General features: G+C 41.1%; 1 protein-coding gene across 1 annotated transcript in view; it reads left to right on the plus strand.

Moving 5' to 3' along the window:
- Mdn1 (midasin AAA ATPase 1) overlaps positions 1-19287 on the plus strand; it is a 147124-nt gene that overhangs the window by 53062 nt on the left and 74775 nt on the right. The window contains exons 27-37 of the mRNA XM_059254075.1: positions 1833-1974; positions 3956-4090; positions 4169-4307; positions 4883-5021; positions 5291-5418; positions 7512-7656; positions 9968-10097; positions 14310-14528; positions 15153-15350; positions 16317-16525; positions 17227-17349. Of these exons, the coding sequence (XP_059110058.1) occupies positions 1833-1974; positions 3956-4090; positions 4169-4307; positions 4883-5021; positions 5291-5418; positions 7512-7656; positions 9968-10097; positions 14310-14528; positions 15153-15350; positions 16317-16525; positions 17227-17349 (1707 nt within the window). The remainder of the gene's footprint in view (positions 1-1832; positions 1975-3955; positions 4091-4168; positions 4308-4882; positions 5022-5290; positions 5419-7511; positions 7657-9967; positions 10098-14309; positions 14529-15152; positions 15351-16316; positions 16526-17226; positions 17350-19287) is intronic.

Here is a 19287-nt window from a genome sequence, read left to right on the forward strand (position 1 = left end):
CCTTTGACCTGTGCTTACAGAGAAAATAAAATCTAGAGATGATGTTGGTTAAATCTGTGGTTATAACACTTGAGCAGCGGACATGATTACCTTTCATACTTCTCTTTTGTTAACTATAAAACTTTAGTTGGTTCCCTCCACCCCAAGGCTGGTGATAGATTCAGGGCATTGCACACACTAGTGAAACGTTCTACCAGCCCCTAAGGTTTGTCAACTTTGGAGGCAGAGACAGGTGCCTAATGTTCAAGGCCAGCCTGGTCTACAGAGTGAGTTCCAGGACAGCTACACAGAGAAACCCTGAGGGGGATGTTGTTTATCAGAAATTAATTAAATTGGGTTCTAGAAAGGTATTAATATTCTTGGTCACAACTTCATGTGTCTTGTGCGTTTTTGTTTGTGTTTTACAACCCATTGGGTCCAGTTAATGCTGTCTGCATGAGCACAGGCAGCATAACAGTATCCACACTCCTCAAAAGAAATGATTCCTCCTCCCTCAGGCGTCATCAGTTGCCAATAGTACATCAGTTTCATTCATGTTTGAATTTTGACTTGTTTGGTCTTGTTATACAGGTATCCCATAGCTGCTCTGAATTCATGAGTGCAACCATGTCAGATGTTAGCATTTCCTAGTGCTCTTCCCCATCTTCCAGCTCTTGCATTCTTTCTCCCTCCTTTTCTATGATGTTTCCTAAGCCTTTCTGAAGTTGATATAAATGTCCCATTTAGGGCTGAACATTTATAGTCATTCGAACTGTTATTAACCCTTTACATTGACTGTTGCTCACTGTTAAAAGACTTTCTCTGACCAAGATTAAAAAGGGCGCTAATTTATAAGCAAAAGTAGAAGGCAGATAACAAAATGTCTCTTTAGTAAAGTATCCATAGTAGATCACTTTCTAGGACCTATGTCTCACTAGCCATGGGCTTTTGATCAGGTTTACATTACCAGGTATGAATTCCCTCCTGTGGAGCAGGCCTCAAATACTATCAGAATACAGTTAGTTACCTGCATAATCATGGCACTGTTGCATTAGTGGGTACAGTTTGCCTGGCAGATCAGTGCTGTGGCATTCTGTCCACTGCTGGGTAAGTTTATTACTCACTTTTTCTCCCCCAGCAAACTGTATAGTTCCCTTTTATATTCTGAAAGCTAGTTGGCAGGGAAGAAGATTCCAGATCAGTCCTAACATAATTTCTTTGTCCTACAACCAAAGTATGTAGGGTCTTCAGTAGTAGGATTTTACCATCTAGTTATTTATAGCGGGCAACCAAAAGCAGTGGCATGTGTTGTTTTGACCAACAACTCATAGGCAGTTATCTCATATCTGGCACAGATCTTTTTTTATAACTCATGTCTTCTGAGAGGATTGTTGTTCACCCATGCAGGTGCCTCTATTCAAATTCCTTCTAGTTTTTAGAGTTTTATTTTGTAATTAATTTACAAAGTACTTGGTTTCCATAAGGGACTTTCCTGCATCTTTAGTTTCAGTTAATCCACCCTCCGCCCTTTCTTTTCCCCTTGCCTCCTGCTCTTTCCCACTTTATCCCCAGTGTCCTCCTTCTCTTTCATATCACATATGTTCTGCTGTCTCCTAGCCCCAATTATCTTTTATCTTTCATCTATTTATTCTCTTTTCTGTACGGGAGGTGGAATTTCTTTATTGTTTTTGCATATTAGTTTGAACATTTTTTTCCAGATAATTGTAGGTCATTTGCATTTCTGAGAAGTTAAATCTAATAAAATGAATTTGTTAAAAAATGTATGTAAGATATAATTTATGCTTTCTATTTAGTATAGTAAGAATCAGTTATTTGTTTTTATACTTTAATAGTCCTACCGTAGACGGTCCTCGGTGTTTGCTGGAAAGCAGGGGTTTATTGCCCTTCGAGATCTGTTCCGATGGGCGGAAAGATACAGATTGGCTGAGCAGACTGAGAAGGACTATGATTGGCTACAACATTTAGCCAATGATGGTATGTTTTAAATCATAAAATGATGCCAGATGTGTTTGTTATTAAAACAAATGCTTTCTAATTTGTGTATGGTGCATTCGTTTTCTGATTTGTCCCAGAAGCGGCCTTTCTCCCTCAGCCTCCCTTGCTCTTGTCAACAGTCATAGTTCTGGCAGGCCTCTGCTTCCTTGTGGTTTTCTTAGTTTAGGCTGGGTCTTGCTTTTCAGCTTTGAATTGTCTGAAGTTCATGATTCTCTTGCCACCTCCTGTGAGTGCTGGGATTATAGACAAGAACCACTATGCCCAGCTTCTGTGGGTTTTCTAACCTACTTTAGTGGCTGTGTGTGGAAGGTGGGCTCTAACATGGCCCCTTTAGAAATTACACAGGAGATTGGTAGCTTGTTACCTTTGGTGTGGTGACCAAAGATAGTCCAAACACTGATCTGATTATTTTAGTTTAATGCATGGAAAGAATTTATGTTATTTGCCATGAATCAAAGAACGCATTTTGTACTCTTTTGGTTTGGAAAGTCATTAATATGGACCTTTTAAAATAAGGAACATAAATAAAATCGGCCTGTGAGAGTTTTTTATTTCCCCCTCTGGTACTAAAGTGGTGGCTTGCTGGGGATTAGTCCTGTTATTAGAGTCATGAGGGAGGATGGTCCTTTAGAAGGTAACTTCTGGCCACTTACCTTCAAACACCCTAATGGAAAAAGTGGTGAAGTAGGAAAGGAGTTTATTCAGTATGGCTATGCCAGGAAGACCTGGCTGGGGCTGGCTGGGGCATGGGACAGACGCACACAGTCTAATGTCTTCAGTCCTGTCCTAGGAGCTAATGAGCTTTTGGAGGACAAGAAGTGGATGTAGTTAAGCAGTATTGAAGGCCTGGTGGATCATTTCTTAGGGTTGATTACACAGTGCCCTGTCAGCAGTAAGAAAGTTGCTGCTGCCTCAGAGTGGATTTAAATCTGGTCAAAGAATGTTTATCCATTAGAGCTGGTTTGTTTTGTTTTGTTTTGTTTGTTTTTGGAATAAAAGGTAGGACTGTAGGAGAGGACAACTCGGAGAAAGGACAAGGCTAGGTGGGCAAGATGCTATTAGGCCTTCAAGGTTAGCACAATGGCTGCACACTTCTAGGAGCTGTCGTGGTTAAAGGTGGCAATTGGCACTCCGTTGATTATGATGCCCCTGTGGACCTTGGTGATACCAATGTTCTTTAATCCTAGCACTTAGACTGAGGCTAGCCTGGGTTGCATAATGAGACTCTGTTGGAGGGGATAGATAACACATTTTTATGCTTTTAAAGTAGTAACACGTGATGAAGCATTTTTATCTATGTATGTACCCATGTAAGTCACTACTTAAACTGAGATTTAGATTATCCCCAAATCTCAGAAGCTTCCTTCATTTGTTCTTTTGAGGAAGGGACTCATTATGTAGTCCATAGGCCTAAGACTTGCTATAGCCCAGACTTGCCTTAACTCATCTGACTCGCCTTTCAAAAGATCACAGGCTTGTGCTACCATGCCTGACTTCTTTCTCTTGTAAGTGGAGGTAATCATTTCTGATTTTCCCATGAGCTTCGCCTACATGGGATCCTACAGTGTATACACTTTAGGTTCTGACTTTGTGTACAGAGGGACCATATCATCCTTTTTCCTTAAAATTGTATGGCAACCCATCGTAAGGCGATAAACTCTTACTCATAGACATTTGGATCATTTAATTGGGCTGTTGTGAAGATAGCTGCTCTGAACATCCGTGTATGTCTTTTGTATACACACTTGCTCATTTGTGTTTGAAGTACTTGATAATCACATTATTGGGGTTTGGCTCTAGTGCGTGATTGGGTTGGTATAATAGGCTCTTCTCGGTTCTCAAGGTGGTTTTTAGATCCCTGCTCCAGCAGCAGCGGGTGAAAGTTACTCTTACTTCATGTTCTCAGCATTCTTCACTATTATTACCAGATACTTAATTGTCCCTTTATTTCAACCTTCAGGTTTCATGCTTCTGGCAGGCAGAGTCAGGAAGCAAGAAGAAGCTGATGTAATTCAAGAAGTCCTTGAAAAACATTTCAAGAAAAAATTGTGTCCTCAGTCTCTTTTCTCCAAAGAAAGTGTTCTAAAGTTACTGGGTGAGTAGACCCAAACCCCATAGGAACATGAATAAAATTGTGCTCATTAGAGCCTACAGTTTTATTCTGCTTTGACAGGTAAATCGTCTACCCAGTCAAGTCTGTTGGAATCTCAGTTCAGCCATGTAGTGTGGACCGAAGGCATGCGGAGACTGGCAGTATTGGTGGGCAGGGCACTGGAATTTGGTGAACCTGTGTTGCTGGTTGGAGACACTGGGTAAAGCTCTGAAGCCATAGCTCATTGAGAAGTCTCAGTTTACTGCCGTGCGATCGGGTTACATCTGCAGGGCTGGTGAAGCACTTAGGAGTTTCTTTCCCTTTCCTTCTTTCTCACTGTTGTCTTCTCCTTCCCTCCCTCCCTTTCCTTCAAAGCAAGATCTGTTATTTCTTTACCTTCATACTAAATCCTTGCTTATGGAAACAAGTGTTTTCTCCTGTTGTGTCTTTGGGAACTGTTTTTATCCATTTATTCTTTTAAATGTGTTCAGTAGGTGTGGAGAGCAGTTACTAGTGTTTCTTGGAGAATCTCTAAGGATTGTGTTTCTTCCTCTCCCATGATTATGTTGGTAGAACTAAAAGAATGAAGTGTGTGTAGCTGATGGCTTTCTGTACAAAGGATTCGGGAGGGCACTGGTGTTCTACAGAGGGACAACATGAGCCTGGGTTGCAGGGATCCTCAGTTGAATTAGGCTTGTAATGAGATCTCATCGGCTCACCTCTTGCTGATACAATGTCTATGGCTATGTAGTTGGAACAGATGCTGCTTATTAATCTGGTGTATATTTCTAATAGGTGTGGGAAAACTACCATCTGCCAAATGTTTGCATCCTTGGCAAATCGGAAACTATACTCAGTCAACTGCCACTTAAACATGGAGACATCAGACTTCCTGGGGGGCTTAAGGCCAGTGAGACAGAAGCCAAATGACAAGGTTTGTCCAGTAGTAGATATGTTTATTTAAAGAAATTAAAGTGTTGATATGTTTATTTAAAGAACTGTGGTTTGCGAAGTTCATGTAATTGGATTTGTAGTGGAAGCTCTAGTTCAGATTTATGTATGCGTGTATACACTGGTCTGTAGGGTATCTTCACAAATTTTTGTCCCTTTCTTGGACCCTTTCTTCTTGAAGAATGTGTGTTTTACCTGAGACATGTAGCTGTGTGTGTATTTAATTCCTCCTGCTTCTTTTCCAAACCATAGGAAGAATCGGACACAAGACTCTTTGAGTGGCATGATGGACCACTGGTTCTGGCCATGAAGGAGGACAGCTTTTTCCTCTTAGATGAGATTTCATTGGCTGATGACTCTGTCTTGGAAAGACTGAACAGGTGACATAAGTGAGAGGCTTGTCTTTACTGATGAATTTGTTGACCTGGTTTTGGTCTCCTGTATTTATTAATTCTCCACTCTTGATGCATAGGAAATGATGGATGTGCAGGAGTTGCTGTTCTTTTGGCTTCAGGAATCAGATGGTTGTTTAGTTTGTTGTTTTATTTTTTCCCTCAATAATCAGAAAAAATCAGTGTGGGATGATAGAGCTAAAACCAAATGAGCTTGAGTTAAAATGATTTTTTTAAGCAGATTATATGCTGACACTTCATTGCTTAATATTTTAAATGAAGCTAGTATTAGAATCCTAACTTTGATAACTGTAAGGCATTTCCACAACCTTAGACCAATTTAGTCCTAATACAGTGATACACATTTTTCTCTCTTATTGAGGTATTGTATATCATAAAATGTACTTTGTTTATATTATAACTGCAGTTCAGTGTTTAGTGACCTTAACTGAGATTTTCAGTCACCACAGTCCACTTAACATTAATACCATGTAGTTGGATCTCTCCTGAACAGTTAATTCTGGATTTTTTGCCCCCGTTTCAGGCAACCACCAATTAACTTTTTCTCTGCAGCTTTGTCTTTATTCTCATATATTCTGTGTTAATACTTGTTTTATATGTTATGTTCATGCATGTGAACATGAGTATGGACGAAGCAGTCAGCATTTGGGTGTCTTCCTCTGTTGTTGTCCACTTTTAGATAGTCTTTCACTGGTGCTGGAGCTCATCAGTTTGACTATACTCTTGCCAGCAAGTCCATGAATCCAAACTCAGGTCCTCATGTTTGTTCAGCAAGCCCAATATCAGCTAAGCTCTCTCCCCAGCCTGTTGAAGTGAAAACGGGAAGTCTGGAAGTCACATTAGAGCCCAGACTGGCATCAATCTGGCACCAATCTGTTGTTAGTTGTTGTTGCTCTTTGGGGGGCCCACCACCCAGCTTCCAAATAAATCACACATGGAGGCTTATTCTTAATTATATTCTTAATTATAAACGTCCAGTCTTTGCTTGGCTTTTTCTAGGCAGCTTTTCTTAATTTTAAATTATCCTGCCTATCTTTTGCCTCTCTGGGCTTTTCTTTTTTTTTTTTAGTTTCTCTGTTACTGGTTGTGTGGCTGGGTGGCTGGCCCCTGATATTCTCCTCTCTTTTTCTGGCTCTACCTTTTCTCTTTCTCCTCCCAGATTTCTCCTTCTGTATATTCTCTCTGCCTGCCAGCCCCACCTATCCTTTCTCCTGCCTCGCCATTGACCGTTCAGTTCTTTATTAGACCATCAGGTGTTTTAGACAGGCAAAGTAACACAGCTTCACAGATTTAAACAAATGCAACATGAACAAAAGTAACACAGCTTAAAATAATATTCTACAACACCAATCCTCTTGCCTCAGTTCCCCAAGTGCTGGGATTCCCAGTACGAGCCACCATACCCATGCAACTCTGTATTAGTGTTTTGAAGTTCATCCATAGCACAGTGTATGTTATCTGTGGGTTTCTTTTTGTTACTAATAGCATTGGATGTACACTACTTGTTCACTACTTACTTGTTTGTTGGTATTTTGTTATTTCCCAAAGTGGAAATAACAAAATAAATGGTGTAACAGTAAACCATTGCATTTAAGACACCCATTGTCCTGATAGTGCATTAGTAGGGCAGTGTAGAAAGAGGAATTGGTTTGTTTTTATCAAAAGTATGTTCCTAGACTAGTGAAATGGCTCTGGGTAAAGGTCCCTGTGAACCCATTTGGTGAAAGGAGAGACCAGTGCCCAGAAGTTGTCTTCTGACCTCCACCTCTGTGCTATGGAACTCAAAGGCCTCTGTACATACACACCCAAAATAAATAAGAAACTTAAAACAGAGAAATAGGTTACTCATCTTTATGATGGTGCATACCTGTAATCCCAACATTCGGGCAGAGGATGGAGAGTTCTTGACTAGAATAGGCTACATAATGGACTCCATTACACAGACACCACTAAACTGTTACCTCCACAGAGGACCTAGTTTGTTTCTTAAAAGAATGTTGGCATCCACAGAATATAATACAAAAGCCTTTTCTAATATTTTGTCCCAATTTTTCTTTTAGTGTCCTTGAAGTGGAAAAGTCTCTGGTATTGGCTGAGAAGGGCAGCCCAGAAGATAAGGACAATGAAGTAGAGCTCTTGACTGCGGGGAAACATTTCCGGATCTTAGGGACCATGAACCCCGGGGGCGACTTTGGGAAAAAAGAGGTAAAATGCTTCCTGGAGCAGAATTTTGGTTTAGTTTTTTACTTCAGCTTATGGACACCCATAAATGTAGTATGTTGTACTACATCTGTATAGTGGTTAACAATTCAGTGATGGATTATAAACTCATAAAAATGTATGTATAATTATAATCATTATTATTGAAAAACCGTATAGACATTTCTGTATTTGCCATTTCACTCCATGTGCTCAAGATGTCATGAATTTCTCTCTTCACTGACTTGTCCCTGTGAGTTGCTGTCATTCTGCCCGACACTTTAACTGTTCTGGGTTATACCTTGCTTTGAGAGACTCTCTTTCAGTGTCCATGTGTATTTGTGTTTGAGACAGACTCTCTGCATAAACAAACTCTTGAACTTGCTGCCTCAGCCTTCTAGGAATGCGTGCACAGATAGAACTCGGCTTTCTTAAATACCAAAGTGGTCTTAGGAGTGATTGCTAAGTGTCAAAGAGACGTCACAGCAGTGTTAGCCGTGGTGGTGCATACCTAGAATCTCAGCATTTTGGAGATAGAAGGTCTACAACAATCTTAAAGCCAACATGGACACGTGGTTTTATAGATAAAACATGTTTATACTTTTACAGGTTATGTAAATCACCAACATTGTAAGTACAGTTCCTTCTTTTCAGAAGGTTGTGCTTAGAATCAGGCAAGAACTAACAATCCTGTGGTTTTTAAAGCTCAGGGAGCTATTTGGTGAGAAGTGCAGAATTATGTAACTGGTCAAGTATAAGAAGAAAAATGAAGTGATCTTCAATGAAGCATTATGACTCTTTAATAACTTGTTAGGCGCCTAAAATGTGAACATGTTATTTTTTTAGTAGTATCAGAGAAAAAGAATGTTACTCTGCTTTAGAGATCTGGTTTCAGGATTGTTTACATTCACTCCCACACATAATGAACACACAAACACTTAAAATGAAAACAAACAATGTTGCATGGTTGAATACACTTAGAACAGTCTTAATAAGTGCAGGGTGCCCTATTAAGAACCCTAAGACCATTTGGTTGACACCGCCAGGGCTAGACCCACATCATTCCTTTCCTGCAGGAAATATATTGTATCATATATGTTGAGCTCAGGTTCTTAAACTGTGGCTTGTCACCACATGTGTGTCAGTGAATGTGGGGGATCATGAAAAAATTTGGCAACAGTAAAGGGTTTCTGAATATACAAAGACCAAAAACTAATTCAAAATCAATACATAATGATCCCAAGTATTCCTAGCAACTCTCACCATCTTGCACAATGCCATTTCACCGAAGTCTTTGCTCAGACTCATGACATACATACTTCGTCCTGTGAGTGTCACTCGCTCCCACACATAATATGGATGGCAGTGAACACTGCCTGATACACCTCTGCTCAGATTTAAGACCATTGTGTGCTGTGAACTATCCTGTCATGCTTTTACTGTGTGTGTAAATATGACAGTCTTACAGAAACAACTGGCTTAATTATAAAATAAGGAACTGTAATATTTTATAACAATACCCCCACCCCCACCCCACTCCCCAAAAACATCAACAGCAAAAAGATTGTTAATTTGCCTGCCGCCTGCCAGGTTAGCTTACACTTTGCATAAGACAAAGTGGCTGGCTACCTTTTACCTAAGGTAGAGTGAGGTAAGCTCTTAATAGAGCATGTACTAAAGACATTGGTCATCTAGATGGCCAGTGTGAATGTGCGAACATGAACCTAGCTGAGCTGTTCCTTGGTACAGACATTGTTCTTGACCTCTGAGTAATAGACCAGAGAGATGATGGATGGTTACTAAGAAGTTGATGAATAACTATGCACCTGTAACACTGCAGACTTCTGTCGGTCACTAGCCATTCTGAGTTTGGAAAAGGAAAGTAGAATGTAACTAGTAACAGAAGCTATCTGACTGCAAGAGCAAAACAGATTGTTGTATGAGAGGTGAGATGCATGCCTCTTTGTATTTTCTCTCACTTTGAGCCTCAGGACAGCAGGCTCTATGGGAAGATAGTTGTTTGTGTAACTGAATAGAAAGTAAAGGGACTGACTGGTACTGGAATCCTGCCATTGCTACCACTTGTTTCTTGAGGCCCTGAAGTTCTCCACAACATCAGTAAACAGGGGTGATAATGCCAGCGTGAGGGGTGTCCTAGAGATGGATGTGGTAACATCTGTGAGGATCCACTAAACTTTATTCGCTAGCAGAGGGAATAAGAGAGGATCCACCATTTGCTGGAGTCACTTCTTTTCAAAGGACTAGTTCTTTAGCTTCAAAGGCTTTTAATTCTCATTAGCCATTGTGTTTCTTATAGCTGTCTCCTGCCTTAAGAAACCGATTTACAGAAATATGGTGCCCTCAAAGCACAAGGCGTGAAGACTTAATTCAAATAATAAATCATAATCTTCGTCCAGGATTGTCTCTGGGCAGAATGGGTCATAAAGGTGAGTTTGCAGGTAGTATTGGTGATGGGTTGGAGGGGAGGGACAAGTCTTGTATGAAAATTATTTGTAAGTTTAATCAGTGTTATAAAAATGAAAAAGGCGCCGGGCGGTGGTGGTGCACGCCTTTAATCCCAGCACTCGGGAGGCAGAGCCAGGTGGATCTCTGTGAGTTCGAGGCCAGCCTGGGCTACCAAGTGAGTTCCAGGAAAGGCGCAAAGCTACACAGAGAAACCCTGTCTCGAAAAACCAAAAAAAAAGAAAAAAAAAAAGAAAAAGGCAGGAATAGGAGCACGACAGATCTTAGGAAATACAGCATTTGACTCTTACCGTCTCTGAAAGTCTTTTCCCAGTGTTTTTTCTTTCTATTTTCATAGGTTATTTGTATATGTATGTATGCATAGTTTACATACATATACGTGGACACGTGGAGACAGACTGAAGTTAGGACTGTCTGCCGTTGTTCTACCTTACTCGCTGAGGCAGGTCTTTTGGTCACCTCCATAATACACCAGTGGCTCTGGGGATCTCCCTTATCTCCTGAGACTGGAATTAGAGCAGGACACCATGCCTACCCAGCATTCACGTGGGCACCGGGGATCTGAGCATAGGCCCTTAGGTTTGGGTGGCAATCACTTTAAGCTCTGAGCCATATCCTTAACCCTTTTAATCATTACTACCTTGAAGAGTTTTTATTTGAATATTCATTTTTATGTGTCATAAATGAATCTTTTACTATAAACACCTAAAAACAAAGGAAATCAGAATAATATTTAAAAACTCATATACAAGTGTATTGGAGTTGGCAAGTCTTAAAACATCAAGTCTAAATAGGATTTTAAAGCTTAGATTGGTTTAATGTATGTTTTTTTTCTTTCATTTTTCTTGATTAAGAAATTTTCTGCTCACTCCACATATTATCCACAGATCCCCCCTCCTACCTCCTCCCACCCCCCAGCCCTCTTTCCTAAGCCACCCCGCATCTCCACATCCCCCAAATCAAGGTATCCCATGGGGACTCAGCAGAGCCCAGCATACTGAGCCTAGGCAGGTCCAAGCCCCTTCCCACTGCACCAAGACTGTGCAAGGTGTCACACCACAGGCACCAGGTTCCAGAAGCCTGCCTATAGACCAGGGACAGATCCCAATCCCCCTGCCTGGGTGGCCCCCAAACAGTTCGAGTCAAACAACCATCTTCTGTATCCAGAGGGCCTAGTCCAGTCCCATGGGGGCTCCACAGCCACCAGTCCACAGTTCATGGGTTTCCACTAGTGTGGCCGGTCATCTCTGCATGTTCTTTAAGACTTCTATTGACCTGCCTTTGAGAATCATCAAATGCTCTTAGAGGTTACCTCTGTGGTACTATGGAGGGATGGTGCAAGGTTTTGTTTTGTTTTGTTTTGTTTTAATCTTCCATGTCACTTCTTTTATTTATTTTTTTATTTTATAATTTAATTTAATTTTACATATCAGCCACGGATTCTTTTGCTCTCTCACTCCCCACCCCCCACCCTCCCGCCTTCCTCTCAGCCCACCCCTCATTCCCATCTCCTCCAGGGTAAAGACTCCCCTGAGGATTGAGTTCAACCTGGTAGATTCAGTCTAAGCAGGTACAGTCCCCTTCTCCCAGGCTGAGCCAAGGGTCCCTGTATAAGCCCCAGGTTCCAAACAGCTCATGAACTGAGGACAGGTCCCGGATGCCTCCCAAACAAATCAAGCTAATCAACTGTCTCACTTATCCAGAGGGCCTGATCCAGTTGGGGGCTCCTCAGCTATTGGTTCATAGTTCATGTGTTTCCATTCATTTGGCTATTTGTCCCTGTGTTTTTTCCAACCTTGGTCTCAACAATTCTTGCTCATACAATCCCTCCTCTTTCTCACTAATTGGACTCCTGGAGCTCCACCTGGAGCCTGGCCGTGGATCTCTGCATCCAGATCCCTCAGTCATTGGATGGGGTTTCTAGCACGACAATTAGGGTGTTTGGCCATCCTATCACCAGAGTAGGTCAGTTCGGGCTGTCTCTCGACCATTGCTAGTAGTCTATTGTGGGGGTATCTTTGTGGATTTCTGTGGACCTCTCTAGCACTTTGCTCTTCCTGTTCTCATGTGGTCTTCATTTATCATGGTCTCTTATTCCTTGTTCTCCCTCTCTGTTCTTGATCCAGCTGGGATCTCCCACTCCCCTAAGCTCTCTTTCCCTCGACCCTTGCTCTTCATTACCCCCACTCACATCCATGTTGTTCATGTAGATCTCATCCATTTCTCTGTCATTGGGCAGTCCCTGTGTCTTTCTTGGGGTCCTGTTTTCTAGGTAACCTCCCTGGAGTTGTGAGTAGCAGCAGTCTAGTCATCTTTGTTTTACATCTAGTATCCTCCTATGAGTGAGTACATACCATGTTTGTCTTTCTGAGTCTGGGTTACCTCACTTAGGATGATTTTTTTCTAGATCCATCCATTTGCCTGCAAACCTCATGATGTCGTTGTTTTTCTCTGCTGAGTAGTATTCTATTGTGTATATGTACCACATTTTATTTATCCATTTTTCAGTTGAAGGGCATCTAGGTTATTTCCAGGTTCTGGCTATTACAAACAATGCTGATATGAACATAGCTGAGCAAGTACCCGAGTGGTATAGCTGGATCTTGGGGGAAATTGATTCCCAATTTTCTAAGAAAGCGCCATATTGATTTCCAAAGTGGTTGTACAAGCTTGCATTCCCACCAGCAGTGGAGGAGAGTTCCCCTAGCTCCACATTCTCTCCAGCATAAGGTGTCTTCAGTATTTTTGATCTTAGCCATTCTGACAGGCATAAGATGGTATCTCAGAGTTGTATTGATTTACATTTCCCTGATGATTAGGGATGTTGAGCAATTCCTTAAATGTCTTTCAGCCATTTGAGTTTCCTCTTTTGAGAACTCTCTGTTTAGCTCTATAGCCCATTTCTTAATTGGACTGTTGGGCATTTTGATGTCTAATTTCTTGAGTTCTTTATATATATTCTGGATATCAGTCCTCTGTCAGATGTGGGGTTGGTGAAGACCTTTTCCCATTCTGTAGGCTGTCACTTTGCCTTGTTGACGGTGTCCTTTGCTCTACAAAAGCTTCTCAGTTTCAAGAGGTCCCGTTGATTGATTGTTTCTCTCAGTGTCTGTGCTTAATGTATGTTTTTATTGTAGATACCAATTGGACTAAATTAGGAACCTAGATTTTGTTCGGAGACTCAACATACAGTACTTTGTAGTTCCCTTTTTCTACTTAATAATACAGAAAAGACACTTGATTCTTTGGGATTTTTTTTGTTGTTGTTGACATGCTTTTGAAACATGTCCTGAAAGATGGTTCTGAAAACTGGACAGTTGTGAGAATCGCCTCCATATTACCTGCTGTTGCCCCGCTGTTTCAGGAGAAATTGGCACTGCAGTCACCCAGCATAGGCAACCTTTAAGGCAGACATGGCATAATAATTTTCAGTTTTTCATCTGGTGGTTGATCAGCGATACAGTGTAAAATCTTTTGGTTTTATTTTGATAGAGGGTCTTGGCTAGGTTGCCTAGGCTAGCTTCACACTTTGGATCCTTCTGCCTCATCCTTCCAAACACTAGAATAACAAGCATGTTCACCCCACCTGGCTTGTTCCCTACCTCCAAATGTTTACTGTTCATTTCAGAAGTTTTATATAGAGTTCTTTACATTTCATTGACGACACTTTGAATCTTTATGTACTACTTAAGGACGTTCTTTATTTTCAATTGTTTTATGATAAGAATCTTTATAAGAACAGCCATTCGCCGGGCAGTGGTGGCGCACACCTTTAATCCCAGCACTCGGGAGGCAGAGCCAGGTGGATCGCTGTGAGTTCGAGGCCAGCCTGGGCTACCAAGTGAGTTCCAGGAGAGGCGCAAAGCTCCACAGAGAAACCCTGTCTCGAAAAAACAAAAAAGAAAAAAGAACAGCCATTCAATTTGAATTATAAGACAAATTTCTATGAAGCCTCACTCCATTTGCCAAATGGATGAATGCCTAAATTAGAAAATCACACATAAATGAAAGAACTAAAGTAATGCCACTGAAAAGTTGGCAGTACCCATTATGGTAGAAGAAATACTGACAGGTGCACATTCACAAAATGTCTTATAGAAGCTAAGAAACATAGACCTTGCCTCCCCTCTGTTCTGGGATGTCTCAGAAAACAGTTACTTTTGCTTCATTCCAAGGGGCTGACATAGCTGAGGTGATGCTGGATTTCATTGACTGGCTGACTCACCAGGAGTTTGGACGAAAGTGTGTGGTCAGTATCAGAGATATTCTGTCTTGGGTTAACTTCATGAACTCAATGGCGGAGGAAGCTGCTGTGAGAAGGCTAGAGACCATCTCTCCTGTGACGTCTTTTGTCCACGCCGCATGCCTGGTGTACATAGACGGAATAGGTTCAGGTATGTTTTCTCTTGGGGACAGTGGACTGTCAAGAAAGAGGAGAGTGGGAAAAGGGAACAAAGCCAGACCATATATTTTTAGAATCACTTCAATTGGATATTTCCAATACTCAGCCCCTTTTCCTCTTTATATTCTTTGAAAAAGTTGGCACTTTTCAGAGTGGTTAGCCAGGGAGAAAGCTCAGTGCATAAAGGAATTTGTCACCAAGAGTAATGACCTGAGTTTGATCCCTCAAACTCACATTGTAGAAGGAAAGAACTGACTCCCACAAGCTGTCCTCTGACCTCTCTATTCATGTGCTGTGGTACTTGTGTGTATCCTCCCACCCCACCCACCCCCCACAATTAGTAAATTGAGGAACCAAATGATGAACAGCGCTATATATTGTCTCCAGATCAGTTTGTGATTGGGTGACATCAGTTCGTCCCTGAAAACGCTGCTTTATAAATTGAGGAGAATGTTGGATGTGCGTTCTTCCTTTTTCCTTAGGGCTGCTTTACATTGGAAGCTGTATTTAGCCTGTAGTTCTGCTGAGGTCCTTTTCCTCACAGAAGCTCTGAGCTGTCACTGATCACAGTGGGGTTGATGGTGCTATTCCCTCATGTCCTGATACTCTCTTATAGGGGTAACTTCCTCTGGGTTTGGTACGGCCCTCTTGGCTCGAGAAGAATGTCTGAAATTCCTCATAAAGAAACTTTCCAAGGTAGTCCGACTGACAGAATGTCAGAAAGATGAGTTGAAGATTTATGATAGACTGAAACCCAAAGAATTCACTGGTGTGGATGACCGTTGGGGAGTTCCCCCATTCTTTATACCAAGAGGTAAGAGTGGTTTTGAATAAGTGGTTACTCTCCTCCTGTAGCTTAGAAAACTGCTTCTGTTAGGGCTTCGTCTCGTGTGTGGGACGCAGGATTGTTTTTCACGTGGTGAAGTTCTAAACCTCACTAAAGCTAGCAAGCCCGGAAGTGAACTACATAGCCCTGCTGTATTATAATGCATCTTAACTGTAAATTGTATTCTCTTACAAAACTAGGTTTGTGAATCCTTAAGAGCTGGTAGTTTTCCTCAGTCTTCCCCTCAGGGCATCTGCCATCACCTGACTGTTGTGCGGAGACGTAGAAAATGTCTGTTCATGGTGTTGGGTGGATGAATCAATGGTTAAATGAGAAATGAAATGTAAGAGACAATAGATTTCACTTCTGATCCTGGCTCTTCTGCTCGTTAAATTTCCTTTGCCAAATATTTGTTCATTAATTTTGTGGTGCTAGGATTGAAGCCAGGGTCTCTGGCATGATTACACATCTCCTACAGCAGCACTCTTCATATCTATGACTGTTACTTCCATGTCACCGTCATCTGTTGTCTAGTCCCTGCCTCTGTGAGTCATAATTATCGAGCAGATGAAATGTACAGAGGCACAGTGATAGTTAGGGAAATACCTCCTCAGAATGATGGATTATACTAGGGATGTGTAATACTCGAAGTGTAGTTTGTGAAAGAGATGTCGGCTGCTAGACCTATCTTTGTGGTGTGTGTGTATAGTAAGTAAGTGGAAAGATGGTTTGTACTAGGCACAGTTGAGAAAAGTATGTTATGGGCTTTAGAATTCCTGTAAGGCATTTTATAGATCCAGAAGTGGGAGAATCCTGAAAGAGGGGATAAACATGTTCACTCTAGTAGTACTGACTGATGGTAACCTATCTGATGGATAGATATCCTTGGGTTGAGAGGTGTATAGGATTTGGTTATACTCAGCTTGTGTCTCACTGTGTTTTTCTTTACTTAAGGACCTGTCCTGAATGGGCACAATATTGCTGACTATGCACTCAGTGCAGGCACCACAGCTATGAATGCCCAAAGGCTCTTAAGAGCTGCTAAACTGAGCAAACCTATTCTCCTGGAGGGCTCACCTGGTGTTGGTAAGACAAGTTTGGTGGCTGCATTAGCAAAGGCTTCAGGAAATACCCTGGTTCGAATCAACTTGTCAGAGCAGACGGTAAGTTTCAGCAACCTAAAATGCATATGGGATAAAGAGAAGTAGGATTGCCTGTCTACTTATAAGGATTTCTGATGAAAAATCATGACTCTTAGCACCAAAACTATGGCATGCGGGGATAAGTATCACAGAAGTATCCAAACTAAGTCTTCAGCATTCTTCATAGCCGGCACCTGCAGTATTCTTCTCTTATTTAGATGTTTTAATTCCAATTTTCTTTTGACAAAGGACTACTCATTTGTCTATGTAACGTACCATTTAATCTTTTTCCCCTTTCTCAAAAATCTTAGAAGTAAAGTAACTTTTTAAAAGTCTTATGAAAATGTGGGACAGAGATGAAAAATTGATCACGATCTGGGAGCAAGGCCCTGGCATTGTTACTGCTTTTGCTAATGTTTGTGCTAAAGCTCACCAATTAATCTCCAAGAAGAACTAATGATCTGAGCATCTGTTCAAGGAGATTGATACTTGGTGCATTTTGATCAGAAAATTCTTAGGGCATGCTTGGGCTCCTGTCAAGAGTGCCCACAATAGTTGGGACACTACATGAAAAAGAGAAAAGGTCAGGGTCAGGGAATATTGTATGAGGTCCACCCAAGCATTTATCATTTGGGAGTTCATGGTTTTACGTTCCAGTAGATTTATTTTTCTTTCTTACGTGTTTGTTTTCTCTTTGGTAATGATGTGACCTTTTGTTACAGGACATAACTGATCTGTTTGGAGCAGATTTACCTGTGGAAGGTGGCAAAGGTGGAGAGTTTGCCTGGTGTGATGGCCCCTTGCTGGCAGCTTTGAAAGCAGGCCATTGGGTTGTGTTGGATGAGGTGAGCATCAGGACCAAGATGGGATCACAGATGGGTGAAAAGCAAAACCAGGTGTTTTAGTGGAGGAGTTCATGGAAAGGACAGACCACACTAGTAAAAAGATCCTTTAATTTCATTACTAGTCAGAAATGACCCTTGGCAGAGTGCACGTGCAGAAGGGTAATTCATTTTGTCTTCCTCAGTTCACTGGCATTCCTTTACCAAGATGTACTTCATATTGAATTTTCACCAGAGAAAAACCACATCTTTCTTTATTCTCATGTCTCTGGCAAGCTTGCCATATTCACATTTATTTCAGAAGTGCTTTATAAATTGTGTCAACCACTTGAGGTTTTGATAATGCTCCAGGGTAGCTGGGAATATGTATATACACACACAATGATATACAAAAGTATAAAAATCAATAAGTGATCCAAGTTAGATATATATATAGTGAACTACTCATCTGAAATGAAAGCCTATCATGACACATGCTAAGTACTGAATCTTTTGGGGGTATTCAGTCTTAATTCAGAAAGTGGCTGGATGGGGATGGCAGTTTCACTGGATGCACACCTCTCCCCTGGTCCTAGATGACAAGGGGAGGGTTCCATGAGAATCAGTCAGATGATTTGCTGTCTGCTGCTCAGGGCAGATACCAAGGAGAGACAGATACCCGTGGTTCTATAGGGGAGCAGGTGAGAATATTTATTAGTCAGCAAAAGAGAAAGCTTAGATTTAAGCTAAAGGCCACACTGGCTGTATTCAAACTTGCATTCAGGGATTGCAGGACATTCTAGAGTTGGATACCCACTTAGAGGAACTTTCTATTTAGGAATATTCAGAAGACTTCACTGTGCTTATAAGACATGATGAGGTTCTGGTAGAAATAACTCAAGATGATTGCATTGTAGTGATTTGCATTCTTCCATTTAGTTTTTCAGTGTTACCTAAAGACCACTCGTGTCTCCTATCTGTGAGCTCTGACTCAGAATCTGAAGGCCTATATTTAGTTAGTTCTTTTCATTCTTTATGTCCCCAATCACAAAACTATTGTTGAATGTTAACTGTAGTGTAGTTGGGTGTTTCTCGTCCCAACTCTTTGTTCCCAAATACCTGGCATCTGCTTCCCAAATAACTGCACAGAAGTTTGTATTAATTATAAATGCTCGGCTGATAGCTCAGGCTTGTTACTAGCTAACTTTTACACTTAAATTGACCCATAATTCTTATCTGTTTAGCCACATGGCTTGGTACCTTTTCTCAGTACGACATTCTCATCTTGCTTATCTGCCCTTGCTGGTGACTTCTGACTCTGTCCTTCCTCTTCCCAGAATTTTCCTAGTCTGGCTCTCGCTCAATCTCTTCCTGTCCAGCTATCGGGCAATCAGCTTTTTATTAGCCAATGAGAGTAATAGATAGTCATAGTATACAAAAAAATTGTTCTATAGCACTGTAGACCCACTTTGTGTTGTCATATCACAAATTTGAAACCCACTTGAAGATTTTGTTCTGTATTTGAGGGTGTTATTACAGAGACCAGTGTAAGTTCATTATAATTTACATAATTAAATGTGTTCGGAAGATTTTAAAAGTTGTTTTGTTATGTTTGTTTTTTTAAGTTTAGTCTGTATATTTCCTTATCTTAACTTATATGTGGGTAGGATCAGTGGTTTGCTGGTTAAGAGGACTTGTTGCTCTTTCAGAGAATGGCTCTTCAGTTTCCAGTACTCACATTAGTGGTTCACAACCATCTATAACTCCAGTTCCAAGGGATCCAAGAGCTTCTTCTGTCTTCAGCAAGCACCAGGAACACATGTGGTGCACATACATACGTGCTAGTACAGCACTAATGCACATAAAATAAAATAGATAAATCTAAAAAAAGTTTGAAGTCATATTCAGGCTTTATATTCATACATCCTTATAAAATTATTTATATATAATAAAGTTTACACC

This window comes from Peromyscus eremicus, chromosome 2 (assembly GCF_949786415.1).
Source record: "Peromyscus eremicus chromosome 2, PerEre_H2_v1, whole genome shotgun sequence".
In the NCBI taxonomy this organism is placed as follows: Eukaryota; Metazoa; Chordata; class Mammalia; order Rodentia; family Cricetidae; genus Peromyscus; species Peromyscus eremicus.